This window comes from Festucalex cinctus, chromosome 8, assembly GCF_051991245.1.
Source record: "Festucalex cinctus isolate MCC-2025b chromosome 8, RoL_Fcin_1.0, whole genome shotgun sequence".
NCBI lineage: Eukaryota > Metazoa > Chordata > Actinopteri > Syngnathiformes > Syngnathidae > Festucalex > Festucalex cinctus.
The window spans coordinates 10171746-10190850 of record NC_135418.1 but is presented as its reverse complement, the minus strand read 5'-3'; the positions used below and the strand labels follow the sequence as shown (position 1 = coordinate 10190850).

General features: G+C 39.4%; 1 protein-coding gene across 1 annotated transcript; it reads right to left on the bottom strand.

Moving 5' to 3' along the window:
* Window positions 1–16565: 16565 nt before the first annotated feature.
* mafbb (v-maf avian musculoaponeurotic fibrosarcoma oncogene homolog Bb) lies at window positions 16566–18281 on the bottom strand. Its single transcript, XM_077530684.1, has one exon. It carries the CDS (start codon window positions 18044–18046, stop codon window positions 17075–17077), a length of 972 nt encoding a protein of 323 aa, XP_077386810.1. The 5' UTR covers window positions 18047–18281; the 3' UTR covers window positions 16566–17074.
* Between the last annotated feature and the right edge of the window lie 824 nt (window positions 18282–19105).

Sequence of the window (19105 nt, the reverse complement as noted above, 5' to 3'; positions counted from 1 at the left end):
TTTTCCTCGACTTGGCTGAATCCTCTGATGAGTCCAACCTCTGACTGAGGCCCTTTTTAGTTAAATGTTCGCACTTCTTGCTCTCGCCTCAGGATAAGAACTACAAGCTCACAAAAAAAAGGAAGACCCGTAGGAGTGTGTTTCAAACTATCCTGTTTTTTTTCTAGTCAGTCAGTCTGTGGATACATGTCAGCAGCCGTCTAAAAAGGTGCTGACAATGCTGTCCAGCAGCCTGCTCCCTCTGCGTGAACTTAGATTTAGCTCAAGGGTATAGCTACCCTTGCTAATGTGATGGAGCGCCAAGAAGGAAACAAATTGGCCTGACGTCTCATACTCGGGCTTGTCTTGATTGTGTGACGACTTCCAATGCTAATACGCTACGATGGCTAGACCTGCCCCCCCCCCCCCCCCCCCCCCCCCCATGAGGGTGTGTGCGTGTGTGAGAACGAGAGAGAGAGAGAGAGAGAGAGAGAGAGAGGGGGGGGGTTGAGAGGGGGAAGGGTCTCAGTTTGCAAGATCAGCACAAGTGGAATTGCATTGATTCAGTTAACTGCAGAGTTGGAGCGTGATGTGGAATTCTGTTTATCACGAGCGGGGTTACCACCATAGACTACATTTTAATCTCATTCTCTATATTGTGCTCAAAGACATTCCTTCATTTAAATACACATCTCCTCCTATCTGGAGTTTTAGAATTATGTTGAGTAAAACAATTGCTGTAAATATGGTGTATTTTCTACTTTAAATTGAATCATTTACATAGAACCATGATTTAGTTTTCCCTTTAAACCAGGGGTGTCCAAACTTTTTCATTTGAGGGCCACATACAGAAAATCAGAAGGAGGCAAGGGCCACATAATGTTATGGAGAGAAATTGTTTTTAGTCCTAAAAAATTGTGCAAATAATTTATTTGTGCTTCTGCATTTTTAGAAAAATGTATATAAACCAATTTATTTATAATATGGCAGTAGGGTTATTATAGTTTTGGAATTTTTCATTTTAGTTAGTTTTTATTAGTTTAGTTCTTTAGAAAATGCTTAGTTTTAGCTCAGTTTGTTAGTTTCAGTATTTGTATTAGTTTTTTTTTGTTTTTTTTAAAATATGTATTACTTGTGTGCAATATTTAAAAAACAACATGGCAGCAACGTCATCTTTTGGTGCTTTTCTATTGGCTGGTGCTAGATGACGTCACTTCTGTGTGACATACTTTCAAACGTCATTATTCCGGTTGATATCAAAATAAATCTACTAAAAATCACATTTAAAATCATCTCCAAAGGCTCATGCATTAAATTCATTACTAAAGATTAAACGAAGGACATGTTTGCTATAATTATACAGAACATGTAGTTTCAGTTAGTTTTCGTTTTTTAAAAAGCGTTTTCGTTTTCATTTTATTTCTGTAACAATACTGTTTTTTTAATTTTATTTTTTTTCATTCGTTTTAGTGAACTAAAATAACCTGTAATGGCACCTGTTTTTCGATACCCTCCCTTCTTACTTTGACCATCTCCAAACATTTTTGCTTTGTTTATTTTATTTGAACTGAGTCAAATGCCATTTTTAGCATATGTCGCGGGCCACTGAAAAATGGACTGCTTTAACCTAAAAGCGCAATTAAACTTACCCGGGAATATTCATCAAAAAATGTGCAGCATCGACAGCATAATATTTTGTATTTCAATTGAAGCCGAAGCAAAGCTGCTGAGTTCTAAAAGACCGCAGGGTAAAAGTCGCAGTGATTTAAGGATGATTACACATCTTAGATCAGTTTTTTGTGTGTGTGTGTGTGTGTGAACGTACATCGAAAGTAAGATGAGAGAACATGGTTGCAGTTTTGCAGTTTTCGCTTCAAGTCAGTATCAGCACGAACTGGCATACAGATGGGACTCACATATTGTCAGTGCATATTTTCTTCTTCGCGCCCCCTTTTTCATCCGCAAATGTATCCATCTACTTGTCGAACATTTCTTTCTCAAGGTTTATCACAGTGGCCTCATATTTCCCCTCTATACTTTGTCATTTTGCTGAGCCGCGCACTTTTTGGTATTTCAGTATTCTTATCATTCGCCGCCAGTAAGAGGATCCATTTTACTTATTTGTTCGAAGTGTGGCTGGAGCCTAAGTCAATAACTCCACAATGAATTTGGAGAATGAGGGGGGCAAGTAGAGGAGGGGAGGTGCTAGTTAACGGAGGTGATGCTACTGGTGGGACAGGACACCTTTTTATCCAGAGTCAGCAAGGGTAAAATGTCAAACATTTCTTAGGCGAGCGACTCCATAGGGTTCTATTCAAAGCTTTAATCTTAAATGAGAGCATTGCACATTGATATTCCATCGGCCTCGTTGCCCTTCGTCTCGCAGCTACTTTCATTTAGAGGACAGCCGTGCTGCACCAGAGCATGGGGATTGCTTTGTCAGACAGCCAAGAGGCAAAAGGCAAGGTCAAGCTCTCTTTGTGATGCTGGCTCACAATGGAGCCAAGGCTTCACCTTTTTATGATGCCCTCACTGCTTTTCGTGGCTCAAATTTGCATCTTCATTAAATAGAAGAGAGGAAAATGATCTCACACTTGTGAGGTTCATGGTTCACAACTTGAACTTCCAGTGTGGAGTTTGCATGTTCTCCCCACGCTCGAGTGAGTGTTCTCTTCCTTTTCGCATTCCCAAAGGATGCATGTCAAATTAATTGAAGACTCTGAGAGTGCATATGTGTGAGTGTGAATGGTTGTTTGTCTTTACGAATCATGCAATTGGCACAACAACCAACCCAGGGTGTATCCTGCCCAAAGTTAGCTCAACCTAATGAGGACTAGCAGTATTGAAAAAGGCTTTTGGACACTCATCAGAATGGACGTTTTAATCTTAATAGTGCAGTTTACAATTACGCCCAAACTCATCATAATGAATGCACGTTAATTTTAATTGTATTCATGATATTTTGGACTATTTGATGCACTAACTTGATGTGAAGGCCCATTTTTCTATATAGGCATGTCGGCATATCTGATTCCAATCGGATTCTTCCTCTAATCCGATTTTGAGGGTTGACTGCCCGCACTGTTTTAAGCAAGGGCCACATTCTTGACTCATCTAAGAGGTTGTTGTTGCAACGATGTCGAACAGAGGCGTGGCTCAGCGTATTTGACGTCATATTATTGCAACATTTTTTTTTAACCGCTCCCCACTGCCTAACTGGTTCCTCACAAGTGCGTTGAGCGTCTGAGGACTTTAAAATGTACACATTCATATTAACTACCTTTTTTTCTTTCTTTTTTTTCTAATGACCATATATCTATGGCTACAGTCGGGTTCCGGTTGTGCATGCAAAGAACTGACAGGGTAGCAGGAACAGCTGATTCCAATCAACAGGATCGTTATCAGTCTAATGCAGAGCTTGCTGATGAGCTCATCACATATCAGCTTTGTTGGAGAATGGAAACATCCAAAACCTGCAAGATTTGTCGATATTTGCCATTTTTACAAATATCGGCATCGGCCTTTTTACAAATCTGGAGGCCGATAAAGCTATCGTCTCACTGAGCGGTGAATGCTAGCGAACGTAGCGAATTTTGCTGTCACGTCATGGGTGTGGTGGTGGACCCGAATGCAGGGAAGTGGGCAAGGAGGCAAAGAATGCGGTCAAAAAAACATTTTAATAAACAAAAACGAGGAGCCAATAATAAGCTCCAAGAAACCAAAATAAAGTCCAAAAGGGTAGAATGAGACTGGCAGCATGACATGAGGAAAATGACAATGAATCGACACAGACAGAGGGGAGACAAGAGACTAAATACGCACACTAATTGACACAACAAGACACAGCTGGGCAAGACACAAGTGGCAGAGAGTGCTGATTGGTCCAGCCTGTTTTCCATGTCTCCGTCCTTCAGCACACCTGAATCTAATGATCATCTAATCAGCAAGCTTGGCAGAAGCCTGGTAACGATCCCGATCTTGAATCAGGTGTGTTAGTGGAGAGAAACATGGAAAACAGGCTGGATAGGGGCTCTCGAGGACCAAACTTGGAGACCCCGTTCTATGCATTTAACTGCTGTAACATGGAATTGGGAAAAAATTCTACTTATACCCGTTGAACTGAAATGTTTAATTTCACAACCAAATCAAGTCAACTCCGCTGTTACTAAAGAAACCGAAGATGCCTTTGACAACCTACGTATCTTATAGTATCAGAATCAAATCACAACATCAATACTCCATTAAATGACAACATTTGTGTCAAAGTCCCAATTGTGTAAACTGTGTCTCACAGCAAGCTGCAATCCTGACACGAAATGGCCACGTAGATGCACCGATAAGGAGCATCTGATCAAGTAAGATGAGGAGTGAGTAGAGGAAAGTGTGTGATGACAACACTCTCGCTACTCCTGTGGGAAGTCTTGCCATGCCACCTTTCCATAGGCGATAAATACACAGACACACATAAAACCTGTTTACGACTAAGAGCATCGCCCCTATCTGTGGGCCTGAGGACCAGGATTGCCTCCATTTCTCATGATCCTGTCTCAGTCCGCTGCTGACACAGATATACTGTCGAGATAGCAGCACCGATAGGCGTGTGCATGTTGAAGTCGCCCTCAAGGTGAGCTGCTCTCAAAATAACAAAGACTGAAGGCATAACTGACACTTTGGTCATTAGCCGCTTATTTATTTGACAAGTTAACTGTTGACTGGAAAGCACACATTTCGGCCGAGAACTCCAAGTCCCCCACCAAAAATCCAGACTTTTTATGACTTGTTTTACAGCTATGAAGATAGGTTCTTGTGGAGTATCTGCAGTTGTGAACCATATATAGGGTGATCGAAGCTTGATGAAGCTTCAGTGAAAATGCTCCAATTTCAAAGTCTGCGCTGGCTGTGTGGGAAAGCCCAACGCTTGAGCTTTCCACCGCCTCCACCAATCAGCCGCCAGCAGCCTTTACAAACACCTCAACTGCAGTCAATGCATCTACAGTTGAACAACACATCTACACTGGCGCCTAAGTCGCTGAGCACCTCAGCAAAGGGCCCCATTTTCTTCATAATCAAAAATCTATTCCAACGGAGCGGCACAGTGATTAAAAGAATACATTATTCAAACAGGAAGCTTGTTGTCCAAAATACAAACATCCCATTTCACACTTTGGCCATACATGTCATCATGAAATGCACTAAAATAAAAACTGCCTTCAAGTCATATGGATGCTGACAATGTTGTATCGAAAAAGGGTCCGCACATGAGTCAAGGCTGTTCCTCCTAGGATTTAAATATAGCCCCATGCGCCGTTACTGCTGTCAATCACACACTTGCACTGCCCTTTTGACCTCACATTCACAAAAGGGACTTGAGGCTGACACTCCGGGAGCAAATGTTTTTCACCAGAACAGTCAATTTGTGTCAAGCGTGCAGTTTTTGGGCTTCAACTGTGCATGATTGCTTTGGATACCTCTGCCAAGGAAGATTATTGACCTTTTCTTTTAGTTCACTAGAAAATAGATCAGGGGTGTCCAAACTTTTTCATTTGAAGGCCACGTACAGAAAATCAGAAGGACGCAAGGGCCATATATTGATATGAAGAGAAATTGTGTTTAGTCCTAAAAATTGTACAAATAATTTATTTGTGCATTTGCATATTTAGAAAAATGCTACAGTATATAAACCAATTTACTTGTAAAATGGCAGTAGGGTTATTATAGTTTTGGAATTTTTCATTTTAGTTAGTGTTTATTACTTTTCAGGGCGGTTCTGTTTTTATTAGTTTAGTTTTTTAAAAATGCTTAGTTTTAGTTTACTTTGTTAGTTTCAGTATTATTATTATTATTATTTTGTTTTTTTTAAAATATGTATTACTTGTGTGCAATATTTAAAAAACAACATGGCAGCAACGTTATCTTTTGGTGCTTTTCTATTGGCTGCTGCTCGATGACGTCACTTCTGTGTGATATACTTTTAAACATCATTATTCCGGTTTATATCAAAATAAATCTACTAAAAATCACATTTAAAATCATCCCCAAAGGCTCAAGCATTAAATTAATTACCAAAGACTAAAACGAAGGACATGTTTGCTATAATTATAGATAGTTTCAGTTAGTTTTGTAAACAGAAAATGTAGTTTCAGTTAGTTTTTGTTTTTTTAAAAAGCATTTTGTTTTTATTTTATTTTGGTAACAATATAACAATATTGTTTTTTGAATTTAGTTTAGTATTTTCATTAGTTTTAGTTTACTAAAATAACCTTTAATGGCACTTGTTTTTCGATACCCTCCCTTCTTACTTTCACCATCTCCAAACATTTTTATTTTTTATTTTTTTTTATTTGAACTGAGTCAAATGCTATTTTTAGCATATGTCGCGGGCCACTGAAAAATGGATGGCGGACCACAAATGGCCCCCGGGCCGTAGTTTGGACACCACTGAAATAGCTAATTTATTAATTTAAAAAAACAACAACAACAATCTTGTACAGTGTATATATAGAGGTTTTATCCCCCCCCCCCCCCCCCCCCCGCCCCCCAATAATTCATGAATATTAATAGCAAAATTAGCATATGCAGTTAGCATGTATCTATAAAGCTGTACGTTTTGGTACTGATCTAAATTAGGATTTCCTCTGCTCCTCTCCTGAATGCCATTGTAGTTGTTCATAGTATCGTTTTCACTCATTTGTCTGTTTTGTGTGTGTGTGTGTGTGTGTGTGTGTGTGTGTGTGTGTGTGTATGTGTGTGTGTGTGTGTGTGTGTGTGTGTGTGTGGGTGTGTGTGTGTGGGTGTGTGTGTGGGTGTGTGTGTGTGTATGTGTTCTCTAGCGAGTAGTGTCAACACATTCGGGAAAGAGACAGATAAGGGGGTCTCGTCAACGATGAAGGCAGTTATGTTGCCTAACAGCTGACGGTGTGTAGGATCAGGTCAGAGCTTGTTGGGTTCTGAGTCAAAGGTCACCAACATATGTTGTCGTACAGCCTGGACATGTTAAGTGCTCACAGGTTGCGTCTTTACACACTTCACTTTTTCCTGTGTGACACCCAGCTGCTGCTGTTTCTCGGCTAAGGGTGGAATAATCATCATCATAGCTTATGTGAATAAGTTTGAATATTGTTTTTGACTTTATTTTTTTTTTTGACTGTGGCATCTCTTCTTTTCGGTCACTGTGGCCAATGCAGATTTTTAAATGGTCATTTTGTATAGGTTTTTTGAGGCAAGTGTGGATTTTGTGTTTTAAGACGTCAATGTATGACCAAACTGTGCCACAACATGCACAGCAAATTTTAATCTACTGGAAGAGAAAAAGCCCTTTCAGTGTAAGAAGAAAAAAAAAAAAAAGGGAACATGAACGTGAAACATTTCTTGACAATACATTATATGTAAGCTCACTAGTCTAAACATAACATTCTGATTAATATTACATTTGTGGAATATGAGTTATGCAGCAAAATCTAGACATTTTTATCTATCTCAGGGGGCAGCCATATTGCCACCTGCTGTCAACTGAAGATGACATCGTTGATCAGGGCTCAGGCAATAACCAATCACTGCTTACCTGTTTTTGGAAGCTGAGCTGTGATTGGTTGTTAGTGTTACCCGAGACTTGATCAACTGTGGTGTCATTTTCACTAGACAGAAAGTAGCAAAATGGCCACTTCTGATATTGATAAAAATTGTTGGATTTTGCTGCTTAACTCATATTCCACTATCACATTATTAACCAAAATACCATATTTATTAGTGTTGTTCCGATACCGTTTTTTGGCTCCTGATACCGATACCGATACCCAGCTTTGCAGTATCGGCCGATACCGATACCATACCGATACTTTAATTTTTTATTTTTTTCCCTCAACATGAAAAAGCTGTCCTGCCACTGGTTCGGAGCAGTCAAGGGCCAATAGGATATCTTAGATCGGCATGCAGTGAACATGTCACATATCAGTGAATGTTGTGCACCAGCAAGACACAAGATGCTGCATCCAAAATCCTATATTAGCTTTGGAATTAATGGTATTGGCATGTTACTTGTGAGTAGTCACAGATACCGATACCACTGTTTTTATGCAGTATCGTCACCTCTGCCGATACCAGTATCGGTATTGGAACAACACGAATATTTATACTAGTGAGGCTGCATAGAACATATTATTGTCAAGGATATTTTTTTGGTTTTTGGGGGGGGGTTGGGGGGGGGGGTTTGACGTCCACTTTAATATTTGTTGTTGTAACAGTTATGCTAATTTCCATTTGACTTTGACTTTTGTAACATGAAATTCTATGATTTGTTTGAACATGTTTATGAATACAATGTTTCATTCTCTTGTTTCAGTTTTACAGTACACTAAAACCGGGAGTGAAAAATAAATTCACTTTGACCTCAGTAACTTTTGCCATACAGGATCAGGTGTCCTATCAGATCTTAATGTGGCACCAAATACACATAATGCCTGAAAGTTTTCAAATTGATCAGAAGAGTGCTGACAGAGAATATTTATACCACAATCTGACCCTTCCCCTCTTGAGTGGGATGTCCTTCACAATGAATAGGATACTTGCTCTGACTAAGTGCATATCACTTGAGGATACCAAGCCGTTGAGTGGTGACAAGGAACCTCTTCAAATGTCGGACTTAATCATGTTGAGACCTGGCATTTGTGGGGGGGGAAAAACAGATTCATAAAAACAGGCAGAGAGGAGGCCCAACTTTTTCTTGCTAGTTGATTCTAAATTAAGGATGGATATTGTATTCACCTTGCTGTGCTTTTCTGATTTTTTTCCCTGTTCTTCTGAGTAATTTTCCCTCCTGTTTTTCCAACTATTTTTGTATACAGTATATATATATATATATATATATATATATATATATATATATATATATATATATATATATATATATATATATATATATATATATATATATATATATATATATATATATATATATATATATATATATATATATATATATATATATATATATATATATATATATATATATATGAGTCCAGGCTCGGCCCTTCCTGGGTGGAGTTTGCATGTTCTCCCCGTGCCCGCGTGGGTCTTCTCCGGGTACTCCGGTCTCCTCCCACATTCCAAAGACATGCATGGCAGGTTGATTGGGCGCTCTGAATTGTCCCTAGGTGTGCTTGTGAGTGTGGATGGTTGTTCGTCTCTGTGTGCCCTGCGATTGGTTGGCAACCAGTCCAGGGTGTCCCCCGCCTACTGCCCAGAGCCAGCTGAGATAGGCGCTAGCACCCCCCGCGACCCTTGTGAGGAATAAGCGGTCAAGAAAATGGATGGATGGATGGATATATATATATATATATATATATATATATATATATATATATATATATATATATATATATATATATATATATATATATATATATATATATATATGTATATTAGGAATGTTCGATACCACTTTTTTTCAGACCGATACCGATACTCAGACCCTCAGTACTCACCGATACCGATACCGATACCAACTACCGATACCAGTAGTACATTTTGACAAATAAAAAAAAAATCACTAAAAGATATTTTTAAGCAAATATATTTCCTTTAATTTTGACAAAAAAAAAACAAAAAACAAAACAGCACAGTCACTCTTCAATAGTCTTAACGCTCAAAATAAAACACAAAAATGCTCTTTTAGTTTAAGATTCACAATTTTGAAGTATTTTCAAACCGGTGAAGTTTTGGTGAAAAACTGCTGTAAGCTAGCGCCAGTTACAGGCAGGGAGGACTCACTTAACGTCTTCCTCCTCTGCCATCGGTCGCTTGTACTCGTCTGCGTCACGAGTACTCGAGTACTTGAAAAAAGGCCGTTATCGGCCCGATACCGATATCTGGTATCAGTACTCGCCCATCCCTAATATATATATATATATATATATATATATATATATATATATATATATATATATATATATATATTTTTAATTTTCTGTTTTTCTGAATTTTTTTTCTTGTACTGCACATTTTTTTATGTCATAAAAAAAATCTGAAAAACGGGAAAGTAAATTGTCAGAAGAGCAAGAGGAAAAATTACTCAGAAAAACAGAAAAATAAAATCAGAAAAAAACAGAGGAAAAAATATTTTTAAATAACAGACAAAAACAATATTCGTGGTGCTCTGTTTTTCAAAGTTTTTCAGAGTTTTTTTTTATTTTTATTATTATTATTATTATTATTATTATTATTATTATTATTATTTTTAACCTTTGAACTACAAGAGACTGGTTGCGGACTCACTAATGGCGGACATTTTCCCGCATTCCCGCAATATGCTTCCGTAGAAACTTAACTGTGAGCTTACTAAAATCATGCTGATCGCCGATTGATTGACATGTTTGTATACTTCCCTTAACTCACCCAAAAAGTGATATAGCTGAAGGTACGTTCGGTAAAACAGAAAAAAATATTCTGAAAAACAGATTTTTTTTAAAAAAAGTACTCAAAAAACAAAGCTCCCACCCAAAAAATTGTCAGAAAAATCCTAGTGAATGCAATATGCTTCTGTAATAAATTATATTTTATATTCAATTTAGTTATTCTTGTCCTTTCATCAACAAAAATCAAGTGCACCAAATGCACTGTAAATCCATTATCCATTCCAAAGAGTTACAGGGCACATACAGTATAGGCAGCAAATGTTCTCATTTGCATTCAATTAAATTAACAGGCATGTTTGTAGAAAGTGCAAATAGTGTTGCACCAATTACCAGTATGAGTACCAAAATCGTCATTTTTAGTTGACAAAAATGACTCCCTTACATTATTTGGTCAGTGTTGCATATGAACAAAACAACTTTGCAATGTCCAACAGCAGATGTAATGTTGGAAAGCATTCAAAGTAAGTAACAAACAAACAAACAAAAACCAGGACACATTTTGTTTATTTTATTTGTATTTTTATTTTTATTTATTTATTTATTTTTTTTAAGAACAAGTTGTGGTTCACTATAGTGTAAAGGCCCTAAATAGATCCCTCACATGCTGGCAGTTGGTCTCTTCTCCGTCACTGTCAAAAAACTGATCCCGCCCAAGGACGGGTGTAAAAAAGATTTCTACCATTTTGTCCATATATATGCAAAGTAGCAACATGACTTCAAGTTTCGCAGCCACCTTTGTAGAGCCATTAGAGACAAGTTATGACACTACAAAGATATTAACATGACACATTAGTGGGAGAGTGACACACCCAGTTTCAAGGAGTCTTGTGAGAGTTCTCTGGAACATATGACACCACTGCCATGTTGTTTTGTCCACCATGTTAGGGTGCTAATGATGAACACAGATCAATAAGGTAAAGCAAAAAGCACATACTGATTAGTAGACTGTAAAACACATTTTTGCTGATGGTTCTATAAGTTTTTTTGTTTGTTTGTTTTTTAGTAAAAAAAATAAAAAAAATAAAATAAAAACAACCCCTCCATTATTTTTATATAGTTCACTGTGGGCAAGCCATACATTGCCAAACTGGCTTGAAGTCGTCAGTTTGCAGCATGCTTGTGCCTGAGGAGAAGCCGATCCTTAATCAGCTAAGATTTTCTTTACCGAAACTTAAGAGACACAATTATCAGCCCTAAAGATAGGAAGGTGTGTGTGGGGGAGGGTGGCCAAGTTAACCTCTGTGGCTCGTGTTTCTACTGTGCACTAATAGATGCCTGTCATTATTATGGACAGAAACAGGAGGGCGCCTGCCAGCTGCATGACCCCCATAAAACAGGACAGGAAATCCTAACAGGGAAAGAAAGGGAAAGAGCTCATCTTTCTTGGATAATCCCCCTCACGTTGACGGGCCTCATTTATGCTTTAAAGTTGCAACGTCATACTAATGAAGCAGAAAAATGTATCCATCACAAAAGCAACTTCATTCTGCTTTCCAATATTGTTCCGTCATGAAGGGAGCAAGCTGTAAAATCATTACATTACAGAAGTTCACCCTTTGCACTCCGACCAAAGTACAGGGTCTGTAATGTGACAAGACTTTGTCAGTGGTGTCCAGTAAAACGTGACAAGTTGTTTATCAGCAGTCCGTCCTATCAGATCCCCAGAAGTTGATGCATAAACAACCTGAAGACCACATCCCTAGGAAGCCAATAAGATAACTCTGCAAGCTTTATTGTACTTGAAGAGCTACATATTAAACCGCTCTGTAGAATTTTATAGAGCGTGTCATGTGATAACATTAGTCATTACCAGTATTACATCCATAATTAGCAAGGAATTGGTCAGGATGTGCAAAACAGTAAAAAAACAAAAAATAAAAAACTGAAGTGCAAGAATTAAATTAAAAAAAAGGTTAAAAAATGTACAAATAAAATGACTTTGCTTCAACCTAATTAGGCAAACTGCTCTCGCACTTATTTTACATTTGCGTGCGTGCAATGTCGATGGAGACGTGTGTGATCACGGCATGATTCACAGTGTCACAACTGCCCAGAAACGAGTGGACATCCTGAGCGGAAACCGCAGCCATCCAAGCTGTGTTTTCCTGCGACATACAAGCATAACGCTCTCACAAAGAGTCACTTGACCGGCTCCTCATATAGGAAGTGAAAGAGGAAGCCCCTCGTCCTGCGTCCGAATCACTGCTTTGCGCCTCACGTGACACCGCAGACGACCATCAGTTTTCAACTCTTACTGTTGCAAAACAACCATGGAAAAAAAATTAAGCTGGAACTGGAGCGCTCCTGATTTTCGGGGTCAAAACTAACCAATCATCATTTTGAGCAAAGAGTTCACTCGTTGATCAGCAGTGTTTGCTTGAAAGCAACACATGTTTACACAGCTGATTAACAAATGCTTCTTTGAAAACGTGCATTTCTATCTAATCTCCGACGCACTCAGGCGCTCTTCTGAAGTGAGTCCACAAACATGTTTAAGCAACATGAGTAGCCTATGATATCACAGGTCCAAATAGTAAGTCCAGTTGAATGTAGGTTCTGTTGGCCCAGGCCTCTGGTTGTGTTCATTGGTGTCCGTGTGTGCCTGCATTCCTCTGACTCTCCCCACACAATGGTGACTCTCTGCGGCATTCTTCTGTCTGTGTCCACTGTCTGAGACACGGCCAAACACTGGCGAAGCTCACATTCTCGACAAAACATCTTTAAGCGGTCTACATTGTGTCAAAGTGCATCGGTCACGTTAATTAATGAAGAGCTCTGCGGTAGGGATTTTGAAAGAATTCAAGACGTGATGATGCTTCCTCTTTATCATCGCCTTCTTTTTTTTAGTGCAATCATTCCCTTTCTCCATTCTGATGCCACAGACGTGCAGACACCTTTCCCTCCTGCTGACTCAGGAGCCTGCCTCAGGCGCTGCGGGCTTGGGGTCTTTGCGGTGGAGTGGAGGGGGGGTGAAATGTGTGGCTCGCACATCAGTCGCTCCAGCCTATTGCATTCGAGGGAAAAGAGCTGGCTAATCGTTTCTACAATGGCACCCTGCACATTGTCATACAGCGCCACAAAGCCCCTCTGCCTGCCAACACGGACACTGTACTGCTATAGGCTGCTGATGCTTAGAAACGCAATTGCAATGATTGATAGTAGTCAAAGATTCTAACAGGCACTTCTTCAAAGGGCTAAAAAGCATGACAGCATACCAAGTAAAGAAATAAACTAAGACTTCATGGGTTATGTAATGTACTACGTGACATCATAAAATGTAAAAAAGTTAATCATTAAGACTGAATTGCTGTTTATTGGATGAATGGGATGATGGAAGTAATTATTCAAATTTGACTCGTGGAATTAAACTTCTCAAAGAGCAGATTTAAATATGGAAAGTTGTGATTCACTGCCATACACAATTACTTTGTACAGCCGTTGGTATACCAAGGCAATCTGAAAAAAAAATAAAATAAAACAAAATGCACATACTATAATGCTGGATTATGTTAGAGGTATTCATAACGTGTACGGAAGCATGGAACTGCCAATGTGGAGTAAACAGGTTTAACAGGTATTCAAACCTACTGCAGTCATTTGAACGTCTTGATAAAGTTGTTTGAATGTACTACAAAGTATTGATAAAGTAGTTACAATGTGTTGATAAAGTTGTTCCAAAGTCTCATAAAATGTACGCCAAATTCTAAAAACATCGCGTTTTTTCCCATAATGGTAAAAAAGCCACAATTGCGCATGCACAACTCAAGACCCCATGCATGGCATGATAGGAAGAAGTGTAATTGTGGGAATGCTTTATTCGGATTCTTTATTATTATTTCAGGCACATTTTATTCTCCACATTTTTTTTGATGTGCAAAAACATCCGATTTACACTGTTCAAATTTCAACTTGCTTCAAAAATTCACGCCATCTTGGGTATATATATCATCTGATTCCACATAACTTACAGCACTCGCACAATTTAACGTTAAATATGAACCCCCCCCCCCATTCATTTTCAATAGGACTGACATTGAACTTTTTCCAAGTCCCACTTTCCCATGGCAACTTCCATACATACAACTTCCCATCATTACCAGCTCTCTGATACTGCTCAGCAAATCTCTCTTGGGAAATGTTTTATTAGCATTCAACTCTCAGCATTCACATGCAATTTCTGCAGAAATTGCACTTTGTCTCGTATTTTTAGCAGTTTGCCTATATTTTACGTTCAAATAAATTTACTAATACTTTCAAATGACTTTATCAATACGTTTGAATGACTCTGCAGCACTTTCGAATGACATAGCCGAGTCAAAACTGTTTACTCCACATTAGCAGTTTCATGCTTCAGTACATATGTTTTGTTTTATTTGCAGACCAGGTTAGAAAAGTGGTTCTCAACCTTTTTTCACTTATGTACCCCAAGTGAAATATTTTTTTTCAGCCAAGTACCCCCTAACCAGTGAAAAATATTTTTGGTTGAAAAACAAAACAGTGTGGTGCCATTATTGTCTGGTTATTAAACTTTGGAACTTCATTTGGGACTATTTGGAACTATTTGGAAATCAAAAGACATAAAAATAAAAAATAAAATAAAAATAAAAAAACTTTTTTTATTTTTTTTTATTTTTTTATTTTTTATTTTTTTTTTAGGAAATAATTAAGTTACAAATAAAGATTTGTGCACATAAAAATTATCACCATAAGTGTCCTCCTTTGGGATCATAGTTAGGTCTGTTCTAAAAAAGAAATCATTAATTTCAAATGATTGACAGGTGATCCTAGATGGAATATAACAGTTTGGGTCGAACCATTCTGGTTTGAGGAGACTGGGTTTTGAGGACAATGAAATTGAATAGCCTACTGAATATAGCCGACATTTGATTTTACTAACTTAAAATTTCCTGAAATATTTACATAATGTAATAATTATTTATGTATAAGGATTTTTGTATGTATGCTGCTTTTTAAATGTATTTTAAAATCTTGGGTACCCCCATTTGAGAACCACTGAGTTAGGACACATTGGAGCAGAAATGATCAAAGAGCTCCCATGGTAGAGCGTAGTTAACGCCACTAAAAAAGAAAAAGAATACTTTCCTAACATTACGCATCATTATTATTGTAAAAATGACATTTTTTACACAGCTCTTGTGACATTCTAGAGTGTATTTTCCACCATGCGATCTGTTTCATGTATTTCCAGAGCACCAGGAAGGGCTCCAGGGCCAGAGCCTGTTTTCAAAGGGAAAGTGCTTTTGCACCTGTGTTTGAGAAGGGTGAGCAGAGAACTGTCAGAGGTCAAACATGAGAGAAACCCGGTGTCCCGTTAAAAAAAAAGATGGTGCCATTAAGTGAGCCACCTGCTTAGTTGAACTCTCACTCAAGACAGGCCTGTCAAGTCTTTTTTGACAGTGAAAGGGTCACTTATCACATTGGCCTTGGAAGCAGGTTGGTCATCCAAATATTATTGCGCTCCTGAACTGGGACGGAAATGTGTTGAGGAAATGTGCTTATGGATTACAAAGTGGCGAACGGTGCAGATAAGAAAAAAAAAAGGCATCAAGTGCAAACATTTCTCTTGAATTGTCCAGAGCAGTGGATGAGGTTGCCGCTTCTCTCTTCCTCTGTCATTGAATACAGATGTGGTTTGTTTATCTGAGGAAGGGAGAAGAGGGGAAGCCTGATTTCCACTGTGTTTTATCTGTGCCCCACAGCCTCTGCCAGCCAGCCTCCTGTGCTTTCACATGTCAGAATCCCACAGGAAGCAGCGTTCCTTGAGGGCTAAAGGTCATAAAAAAAGAGAAAGCACTTGTCCCTCCGTTTGCCACAAAATGACTTTTTTGGGGAGACATTTTTCAAAAAAAAAAAAAAAAAGACAACTAAAACTTTTCACTAATTTGCTTGGACAAACAACTAAAGATGAATTATTTTACTGTAATGCAATGTTGCACTTTTTGGTGACAAATGTTTTTGTTCTACCCTTCATATTAATTAAAATTTCCTTACTCTTATGTTGGATGCATCTTCTTGTGTGCATTTAAACTTTACTGCATATGTTTGTGGATTAGGTAGTCTTTTTTTTTTTTTTTAAATAGCAGACTTAAAAATCAAAGGCATAATGTGCAAATGATGTTTTTTTTTATCATCAAAAATTCCATGAAGAGCTCGAGACATGGTACAAAAAGTCACAATAGTTTTATTGATCCATAGTATATGAAAAACACAAAACCGATTTGCATAATTGTGTTTTCTTTAAAAAAAGACAAGCATGTAAAGAAGACATCTGTCCAGCAGAATAAGTAAAAATAATGCTGCAGAGAAAACTAGCATAATTGTCTTCAATGTGTATTTTAATGAGCAGGAACTCACAAAATGTGGTAATAAAAAAAAATCTAAGCAAAATCAGGGGGAAAGGTTGATATGTAAATAAAATGGAATTAAATGAGTAAAAACAACAGCAGGAGGTGATTTCAAGTATAATTTTTCACAAAATGCAAATATGTCTCGAGATATAAACAGTTCACACATGTCCTGCATGCATGCTTCAACACTTGGCTCGACTATCATTTGATATATTTGAATTACATGAATTACTGAAGAAGTGATTGTTCAAAAGCGACGTTGGCTGCTGGTTATTGAAGAGTAGCTACAGTCCAGTTCTTTCCGGGCATGAAAACACCTCACATTAAATACTCGGGCGAGGAAGGGTTGTCACTGGTTGACCCGGTTTCGTGGTAACAATTTGCACCGGAAAGTTTCTCGCATTTGAGTTTGTAGGCATCCCTCTCCCGCACCAGCCTGTTCAGTTCGTGTTTGAGCTGTTCGACCTGGGACACCAGGCTGGTCTTCTCGTGCTCCAAGATGTGTTTCTGCTGGACGCGCTTGTAGCGGCACGATTGTGCGTAGCCTCGGTTTTTTAGGGTCCGCCGCTTCTGCTTGAGGCGCATGACTTCGTCCTTGCTGAGACCCCGCAGGAGCCGATTCAGCTCCCTGACCGACATGGACACCAGCTGGTCGTCGGAGAAGTGGCAGTCGACGTTGGTGCGCCTGTGCTGCCCCTGAAGGTGGGGATGGTTATGGTGCGCTCCGCCGACCTCGTCGGGGGTCTGTGGGGAGGCGCTGCCCATGTCGTTCTTGAGATAGGGGTCTTGGCAGTGGCTACTTGGGAGCATTTCTTGAGGTGCCGAGAGCTCCGAGTAGTGATGCGCAGTCTCGCCGAGCTGGTTGTAGCCTTCATACTCAACAGGGAAAGGTGGCTGCTGGTGGCCGTGGGGCGCGGGCGGATGTCCCTGCTGCGTCGTGGCCCCGATGAGGGCCTCCACTGCATCCTCGGGGGTCAGCCCGAAAGCTTGTGGGTACATCTGAGGGTGAGGGTAACCCCCGTTGTTAGGTATCCAAAACGGGTCCTCGGGGTTATTTCTCAGCTCGTTTGGAGGCAGGTTTGGCGACGATGGCATCGAGTTGCCAGGTGTGGTCCCAGGAGTGGAGGACACCGAGTCGGGTCTGTGGAGCTGGTTGCACGGCCCGACGAGGCAACGTTCTATCGCCTGCATCGCCTCCTTTTTCACGCCGAACTTCATCAAGTCGAAGTCGCTGACGAAACTCACGGGAAGTTTCTGCAGTCCCAAATGCGAGTGCGCCTCACTGCTCATCTTCACCTTTAGATCGTCTCTTGAAAGAGCTCCGAAATGTCCACAACTAGTTCATGCAGTCGCCGAAAGCGCACTCACCCGCCCAAAAAACCTACGCAAAAATCAGCTTTTCCTCCAGAAGGGAAAAACGTGACTCCAACGGCATCCAACTGACAAGAATATAAGCGAAGCGTCACTTACGCCTGGGGATAGACGCACACGTCTAAATGTGCAAAGAGTGGGGCACAGTTAGTTCATAAAGCTGCACAGGATCCGTGTCACCGCCCTCCTGACGACACCTCCACGCTGCGCACCAATCACAGCGCGCGGGAGGACATTTGCATAAAGTCAAGAGCTGCTCGTGACCATCACTTGACCAAGTTAACACATGTACACGTCATGCACATTGCTGTCTTCTACTAGTTTGCAGGTTGTCTGACTTGCACCAACTTGTGTTTTGTCATTCAATCAGATTTGCACGCATGCATTGTACAAGTACAGTATGCGCAACATCCAACGGGGCAATTAAGTGTAGAAGAAAACAAGTTACAACAACAACAACAACAACAACAACAACAACAACAAAAAATCAGCCTCTGTTAAAACAATCAATCAGTAAACCAAGACTGGCCTCGTTGTGCTTACTCGACAACAAAAAATGTTCACGTAACACAAGTCACCTGACGCCACCGTTTGGAGTTAGTCTGACTTAATACTGACATCTCATGGTCATTTGTTTAACCGCAGGCGTCCAATGAATTTGTGATGCTCGTTCTAAAACCATGACAAATCAAACACATTGTGTGATTTAGCTGGCTTGAAAAGTTTAATTCAAAAAGTGAAACATATAGATTCACTAAACTAACAAATAAATCTATACAAGTTTCACATTTATATCCGCAAACTACTAAAGAAAAACACTGCAATGAATAATGGACTCCTCAGACAAGTTTTGTATTACAAGTTTATCAAAATATATTTCCAATATTTGACATGATAAATTGATAGTGAGGCAAAAGTAGTAGCGAAAGTAATGTCTTGTCTTACCTATTTAAGTAACTATTTTGTAAAGACAACCTC